Source organism: Vanellus vanellus, assembly GCF_965231255.1.
Source record: "Vanellus vanellus genome assembly, chromosome: 27".
Taxonomy (NCBI): Eukaryota; Metazoa; Chordata; class Aves; order Charadriiformes; family Charadriidae; genus Vanellus; species Vanellus vanellus.
Genome location: NC_138932.1, coordinates 1,213,218 through 1,221,290, shown reverse-complemented (window position 1 = coordinate 1,221,290; position 8,073 = coordinate 1,213,218). Strand labels below are relative to the sequence as shown.

The 8,073-nt window shown below is 67.6% G+C and overlaps 1 protein-coding gene across 4 annotated transcripts; it reads left to right on the top strand.

Moving 5' to 3' along the window:
• Positions 1-846: 846 nt before the first annotated feature.
• Positions 847-8,043, top strand: TARS2 (threonyl-tRNA synthetase 2, mitochondrial). Of its 4 annotated transcripts, none has more exons than XM_082495993.1 (18): positions 847-907; positions 1,119-1,327; positions 1,805-1,928; positions 2,023-2,144; positions 2,236-2,353; positions 2,973-3,037; positions 3,122-3,200; positions 3,286-3,432; positions 3,520-3,618; positions 3,847-4,013; positions 4,087-4,249; positions 4,328-4,465; positions 5,394-5,471; positions 5,585-5,685; positions 5,885-5,986; positions 6,175-6,247; positions 6,737-6,851; positions 7,792-8,043. In XM_082495993.1, the coding sequence occupies exons 1-18, from the start codon at positions 848-850 to the stop codon at positions 8,040-8,042; spliced, it is 2,211 nt and encodes a 736-aa protein (XP_082352119.1). In that variant the 5' UTR covers position 847; the 3' UTR covers position 8,043. The 4 variants fall into 4 exon arrangements, with proteins under 4 accessions (XP_082352119.1, XP_082352120.1, XP_082352121.1 ...); XM_082495994.1 differs by having other exon boundaries at positions 7,755-8,043; XM_082495995.1 differs by lacking the exon at positions 4,328-4,465.
• The last annotated feature ends 30 nt before the right edge of the window (positions 8,044-8,073 follow it).

The window sequence follows — 8,073 nt, the reverse complement described above, 5'->3', positions numbered from 1 at the left end:
ATTTGGGAGGTTTTTGGGTTGGCTGTTCCCCCTCCCCCCCTTCTCCCCTGCCCGCCCCCCTCCCCACCCCATCCCCCCCCCCGGGAACACTGTTGACTTTCTACGTGTGTGTATATAATAATCACTTTTTAATTCCATCTCTCGCATCCTTCAAATCGCGCAGACGGAGCCCGGGGGGGGCTCTGGGCCCTGGGCCCCCCCTGCCCAGGGCCGCCCCGGCGGCTTTTATATGAAGTTGGAATTTTACTTGATTTATTTTAATTTTTTTTTGTTTGGTTGTTTGTTTTTTTTTTTTTTTTGTTAGTTGCTAGGCTCCATCATATATGTTTGATAAAGGTGTAGGGTTAAATATCTACATAAAAAAATTACAAAAACGAGGTGGTGGCGGATCCTTTCTTGCAGCGCGTGCTGGGGGGGGGTCCCTGACTGAACCCCCGTTCCCCTCCGGTCACCGGGGCCTGGGGGAAGTGTCCCGGTCCCGTTTCCCCCCCCCGTCTCCCGCTGTGTCCTCACGGGCGACTCCAACGCATTGGAGGGACGGAGATGAACGGAGCGTCCGGCTCCGCCCCTGGGAGGGGCTATCTGCATCTGGCCACGCCCCCCGGAGCGGCGAGTCCGCCCCCGGCCCATTAGGAAACCCAGGCGTCTGGCTCCGCCCTGGGAGGGCCCCCGTGTGTGGCCACGCCCGCACGCAGCGACTCCGCCCCCCAACCAATAAGCCGACCTCGGCGCCCGGCCCCGCCCCTGGGAGGGACAGCGATGCTTAGCCCCGCCTCTGGGCTGAGACTCCGCCCCTGATACGCCCCCCGGCGTCCGGGCGGCACCGGAAGGGGCGGAGTTTCCCGCCATGCCTTCCGCCGGCGCCGGGGGGCGGCTGTTCTTCGCGGGAGCCCCGCGCCGACACCGGGTGCGCTCGGGCCCGGCCCACTCCCCACCCCCTCTTTTCCCCCTCCCCGGGACATACCCCCACCCCCCATCCCCACCCCTCCCCGCTCCCCGCTGGCACCGAGGGGACCCAGGCGCGCCCTGACCCCGCCGTGACCACGTGACACCGGACGGGGGGCACCCAGGCGTGCTGACCCCACGTTGACCCCACGTTGACCTCTGACCCCCCCCAGGTCTGCGGGCCGGACCTCGGCCTCCCCGAGCGCCTCCGGCTCTTCCAGCGGCTGCGGGCGGCGCAGGAGCGGCGGGACGGGACCGGGGATGGGACCGGGGGCGGCCGCCTCCCCCCGGGGACCCCCATCCGCATCGCCCTGCCCGGGGGGGGCCGCCTGCCCGGCCGGGCCCTGCAGACCACCCCCTTCCAGGTGGCCACGCAGCTGGGGTATGACAGGCCCGGCGTCCCCGCGGGGTCCCCACAGTGTCCCCACAGGGTCCTCAGCATCCCCATGGCGTCCCCATGATCCCCACAGGGTCCCCAGTGTCCCCACGGGGTCCCCATGCTCTCCCTGGGGTCCCCACGGGGTCCCCAGGGTCCTGACAGCTTCCCCACGGGGTTCCCCAACATCCCCGTGGGGTCCCCATGGTGCCTTCAGTGTCTCTGCGGTGTTGCCACAAGGTCCTCGGGGTCCCCGCGGCGTCCCCCAGCATCCCCATGGCGTCCTCACAGTATCTCCATGGTCCTCACGGGGTCCCCAGTGTCCCCGCTGGGTCCCCAGGGCATCCCCATGGTGTTCCCGGGGTTCCCGCAGTCCCTAGAGGGTCCCTAGTGTCCCTGCAGTGTCCCCAGGGTCGCCGCAGTCCCTAGGCTGTCCCCAGTATCCTTGCAGGGTCCCCACGGTGTCCCCTGTTGTCCCCGCAGGGGGGGTCTGGCGGAGGCGGCGCTGGTGGCCCGGGTGAACGGGACCCTCCAGGACCTCGACCGGCCCCTGGAGAGCGACACCGACCTGGAGCTCCTCGACTTCTCCACACCGGAGGGACGGGCGGTGAGTCCCGCGGGACGCGGGGCCGGGCCCACACCCCGCATGTCCCCCCGTGTCCCCTGTGACCCCTTCTCCCTTGTGTCCCCCGCCCCCCCAGGCTTTCTGGCGGTCTGGCGCCTGCGTCCTGGGGGCGGTGGCGGAGCAGTTCTATGGGGCCACATTCTGCGGCGCCCGGGCTACTGAGGACGGCTTCTTCTGCGATGTCCACATGGGGGACAGGTAAGGAGGATGGGGGACAGGTAAGGAGGATGGGGGACAGGCGGGTCCCCTGTGGGGGCGCGGTGTCCCCAGCCCGGCCCCGTGCCCGCAGGACGGTGCAGCGCGATGAGCTGCCGGCGCTGGAGGAGGCTTGTGCGGCTTTCGCCCACACCGGGCACCGCTTTGAGCGCCTCGAGGCCACCCGCCAGCAGCTGTCCGAGCTCTTCAAGGTGAGACCCGTGGCGCGTCCCCTCTCCGGCGTGTCCCCACCCCAGCGTGTCCCCTCTTCAGCCCGGGACGGAGCAATGGAGCCCGGTTTGGGGACACTGGGACCCTCCTGGTTGGGTTATGGACCGGGATGATGCCAACAGAGACCAGTGTCACCCTCCCTTGGTGTCATCCATGCTACAGTCACCTCCCTCTGTCCCCCCCCCTCAGCACAGTGTCACTGTCCCCCCCGGTGTCCACCACTTCAGTGTCACCCATGCTGCTGTCACCCACCTCAGTGTCCACCCCCCAGTACGGTGTCACTCCCCCTTGGTGTCACCCCTCTCAGCGTCACCTCCCTTGGTGTCACCCATGACACTATCACCTGCCTCAGTGTCCCCCCTCCCAGAACGGTGTCACCCCCTCCTTGGTGTGACCCATGCCACTGTCACTCACATCAGTTCTTCCCCCCCCACCAGCACGGTGTCACCCCCCTTCAGTGTCACCCCCTTTCACTTTGTAACCCCTTGTTGTCACCGGTGCCACTGTCACCCGCCTCGGTATCCCCCCCAAGCACAGTGTCACGCCCCCCTTGGTGTCACCCGTGCCACTGTCACCCCCCTCGGTGTGTCCCCCCCCCAGCACAACAGCTTCCAGCTGCAGCAGATCGAGGAGGAGGTGACGTCCCCTACAGCCACCGTCTATAGGTGAGCGCTGGGGGGGAACTCTGGGGCCGGGGGGGCTGTGGTGTCACCACCACCGCCCCCACGTCCCTCTGTCTGTCCCTGCAGGTGTGGCACCCTCCTCCACCTCTGCCGGGGCCCCCTCCTCCGGCACACGGGGCTGATCGCCGCCCTCCGCGTCCTCACGGTAGGTTGAAATGTGGGGCAGGGGCTTGGGGGTGCTGGGGCCCCACTGATCCCCCCCCAACCCCCCACCCCCCACCCCATGGCAGGGCTCGGCCACGTTTTGGCGGGGGGACGGGGACCGCCAGTCGCTGCAGCGCATCGCCGCTGTCGCCTTCCCCAGCGCCCAGGGTTTGGCCGACTGGCAGCGGGCGCAGGATGAGGCCGCTCTGCGGGATCACCGCCGTATTGGCCGGGTAAGCCCCATGCTGGGGAGCAGGTGGGCGTTACTGGGGGTTCACTGGTGGCCTCCCAGTAACACCCACCCTCCCCACACGCCATAGGAGCAGGAGCTTTTCTTCTTCCACAAGCTCAGCCCCGGCAGCTGCTTCTTCCTGCCCCGCGGCGCCCACATCTACAACACCCTCGTCGACTTTATCAGGGTACGGCCCCTCCTGTCCCCGGCGGCGTCACCTCCTCCGGGGGTGGGGGGAGAAACGGGGGTCTGCCTTTGCCCCCCCTCACCACCGCACCCGCTCCTGCTGTGCCCCCGCTGCGCCCTGACCCCGGTGCACCCCAAGTCCCTGCCGTACCCGTCCCCGCAGCCCCCCCCCAGAGGTAGGTGCCGTGGGGCTGGGCTGATGTCCCCGTCCCTGTCCCCGTCCCCACAGAGTGAATACCGGGCGAGGGGCTTCTGCGAGGTGGTGACCCCCAACGTGTTCAGCCCGCGGCTCTGGGAGCTCTCGGGGCACTGGCAGCACTACAGCACCCACATGTTCTCCTTCACCGCCGGCACCGAGACCCTCTCCCTCAAGCCCATGAACTGCCCGGCCCACTGGTGAGTGGAGGGGATGTGGGGATGCGGCAGGGGGCTGTCACCGGTGTCTGACCGTCCATCTGTCCCTCTGCAGCCTGATGTTCACCCACCGGCCGCGGTCGTGGCGGGAGCTGCCTCTGCGCTTGGCCGATTTTGGGGTGCTGCACCGTAACGAGAACGCCGACACTTTGACGGGGTTGACCCGGGTGCGGCGCTTCCAGCAGGACGACGCTCACATCTTCTGCACACCGGAGCAGGTGAGTGTCCCCCGCGGGCGTCCCTCCTGCGTCCCCCACACCGTGTCACCCCCCCCTTTGCTGACACCTCGTCCCCAGCTGGAGGGTGAGATCGACGCCTGCCTGGACTTTGTGCGGACGGTCTACGCCGTGCTGGGCTTCTCCTTCCGCCTGGCGCTGGCCACCCGTCCCCCCGGCTTCCTGGGGGACCCCGAGACCTGGGACCGCGCCGAACAGGTGGGACGGGGACAGAGGGTGGCCCTGCCATGGCCACTGTCCCCAGCATCGCGTCCTGGCTTTGCTGCTGTCTCTCTTCTCCGTTGCGTCCCCTGCGGTGTGCCCCACGCCTCACCTTGCCGGCGTGTCCCCTGCGGTGTGTCCCCCCCATCAAGTCCCAGCTTTGTCCCCATGTCCTGCGCACCGTGTCCCAGTTTTGTCTCCATGTCCCATGCACGATGTCCCAGCTTTGTCCCTGTGTCCCCGCTTGGCCATAACATCCCCTGCAACGTGCCCTGGGCATCGCGTCCCAGCTTTGTCCCCATGTCCTCCATGTCGGGTCCCCTCCCCACTTTGTCCCCAAGTCCTGGGCGTTGTATCCTGGCTGCGCGCAGGTGTCCCGCACAGCGTGTCCCCTGCGCCGTGTCCCAGCTTTGCCCCTCCATCCTGCGTGTCACCTCCCAGCTCTGCTGTCATGTCCCTTGTGTCATGTCCCCGTGCGGCGTGTCCCCGCGTGTCACCTCCCGGCTTTGCCATCGTGTCTGTGTGCTGTATCCGCGCAGCGTGTCCCCTGTGTCACGTCCCCTGCGTGTCCCCTGCACTTTGCCTGTATGTTGTCCCCAAGGTGGTGTCCCCTGCGTCATCCCCTGCATCGTCCCCTGCGTCACACCCCCTGCGTCGTGTCCCCTGCATTGTCCCTCATGTCATATCTCCTGCATTCTGTCCCTTCCATCACATCTCGTGTCATGTCTGTACGTTGTCCCCTGCCATCGCGTCCCTGTGTCACATCCCCTCCACCGTGTCCCCTGCGTCGCATCTCCTGCATCGCGTCCTTTCTGTCACGTCCCCTGCCTTGTGTCCCCTGCGTTGTCCCGTGTCACCTCCCCTGCCATCCCGTCCCCTCCATCCTGTCCCTGTGTCACATCCCCGTGTCATTGTCCCCCTGCAGCAGCTGGAGCGGAGCCTCCGCACCTTCGGGCAGCCGTGGGAGCTGAGTCCCGGTGACGGCGCCTTTTATGGCCCCAAGGTGAGACATTTTGGGGTGTGGGGGGGTGTCCCCGAAGGGTCCCGTTTTGCCCCCTGGGGGCAAAACGGGACTCTTTGGGAACACCCCCCCCCCCTTGATATTATTCCCGATAGATCGATATCCGGATCCGAGATGCGCTGGGGCGGCAGCATCAATGCGGCACCATCCAACTGGATTTCCAGATGCCGGAGAGATTCGGGCTGGAATATGCCAGGTACAGGGAAGGGGTGGGGGGGGCGCAGGATTGGGGCTGGGGGGGGGGCAGGATTGATCCAACAAGGAGGGTTGGGGCTTTTGGGGGGGGGCAGGATTGGGCCCGGCTTGGCAGAATTGGGGCTGGGGGGCAGATGTGACCCCCCTGACCTTTGCGTTCTGCCCCCCACACCCCCCCCACACCCCCAATTTGCCCCCAGTGCGACTGGGGGGACGGCGCGACCTGTGATGATCCACCGCGCGGTGCTGGGCTCCGTGGAGCGCATGGTGGCCGTGATGGCCGAGAGCTGCGGTGGCCGATGGTAAAGTTGGGGGGGGGGTGACCCCGAAGGGTCCCGTTTTGCCCCCGGAGGGGGCAAAACGGGACCCTTCGGGGTCACCCCCCCCAAAAAGAAGGCCCCCCCCATCCCAGGGTCACCCCATCCCTGGGTTACCCCCCTGATGTCACCCCTCCATGACCCCCCTCCTGCCATGTGTCCCCCCCCCCCAGGCCGCTCTGGCTGTCCCCGCTGCAGGTCATGGTCATCCCACAGGCGCCCGACGTCGAGGATTACGCCCGGGAGGTGAGTTTGCCCCCTCTCATGTCCCCCCCCCCATCCCTCTGTGTCCCCTCCATCCCTCCACGTGCCCCCCCCATCCTTCCATGTCCCCCCCATCTGTCCGTGTCCCCCCATCTCTCTGTGCCCCCATCATCCCTCCATGTCCCCTTTGTATCCCCTATAATCCCTCCATGTCCCCCAATCCCTCCGTGTCCCCCCTGTCCCTCTGTGCCCCCCCCATCCTTCTGTGCCCCCCATCCCTCCATGTCCCCCAATCCCTCCGTGTCCCCCCTGTCCCTCTGTGCCCCCCCAATCCCTCCATGTCCCCTCTGTGCCCCACATCCCTTCGTATCCCCCACAATCCCTCCATGTGCTCCCCCATCTCTCCGTGTCCCCCCCCGTCTCTCCATGTCCCCCCGTCTCTCTGTGTCTCCCCCAATCCCTCCATGTCCCCCCCATCCCTCCGTGTCCTCTCACCCCCTCCCTGTGCCCCCCCCCCGACACCATGGGCAGGTCCAGGCCGTGCTGCGGGGGGGCGGCGTGGTGGCCGACCTGGATGCGGACGCGGGGGCCACCCTGGCCCGGAAAATCCGCCGGGCCCAGCTCGCCCACTACAACTTCCAACTGGGTAAGCTGGGGGGGGACGACACACACCCCCAACCCACAGACCCCCCACCCAGGACCGGCTCTGCTGAGTCAGCAGCACCCACTGCCCCCTGCCAGAACCTGGGGGCTGCTGGGGGGGAGGGGGGAGCATTGGGACCCTCCAGACACCCCCTGAGCCCCTTCTGGGACCCCCCATGACCCCCCCCGGGAACCCCCTGGGGACCCTTTTGGGATCCCTCCTGAACTCCTGACACACACCCCCTTGGGACCCCCCCCAGGATCCCCTCCGGCCTTCTAGGACCCCCCTGGGACACCCCCCCCCTTGGGAATCCTCTGGGACCCCCCCTTGGGACACCCCTGGAACTGCCCTTGAAGACCCCCCCGAGACCCCCTTGGAACGCCCTCTGGGACTCCCTGAGACCCTTCTGGGACCCCCCCCGGCCCCCCCTTGAACTCCACCTGTAGACCCCAAGAGACCCTCCTGAGATATCCCCCTTGGGACCCCCCCTGGGACCCCCGAGACCCTTAGGGGACCCCCCCAGGCTCCCCCCGTGGACCCCAAGAGACTCTCCTGAGACACCCCCCCCCGGGGTCTCTCCCCTGGGACCCTTCTGGGACCCCCCCATGACCCCCTCAGGGACCCCCCCTGGGACCCCTAAGAGACCACCTTGAGACACACCCCCCCTCGGGACCCCCCCCAGGACCCCCTGGGAGGCTTCTGGGACTCCCTTGGGACCCCCCCCGGGACCACCCTGGGACCCACTGCCCCCCCCTGAGTAATGGGGGGGGGGGGGCTGCCGGGGGGAGCTATAGGTGCCCATAGGGGTGCACCCATGGGTGGCTGTCCCCAACATGGGGGGGGTTATCCCAGTGGGGGGCTGTGGGGGACACCCACCCCCCCATTTCCCCCCCTCCCCCCCCGCAGTGGTGGGCCGGCGGGAGCGGGACCGCGGCACCGTCAGCGTGCGGACGCGGGACAACCGGCAACTGGGGGAGCGCGACCTGCGGTGGGTGCTGCGGCGGCTGCAGGAGCTGCGGGACACCCGCGTCCCCGACGCCGAGCAGTGCTTCTGACACCCCCCGCGGTGTCGTGTGTGTGTGTGTGTCCCTTTATGTGTGTCCCCCCCCCTTTGTGTGTGTCCCCCCCCCTTTGTGTGTGTCCCCCTTTCCATGTTGTGTTTATATCCCCCCCCCATTAAAGCGCTGGAGCTGAGACTGGAGCAACTCAGTGCATATCATTTCGT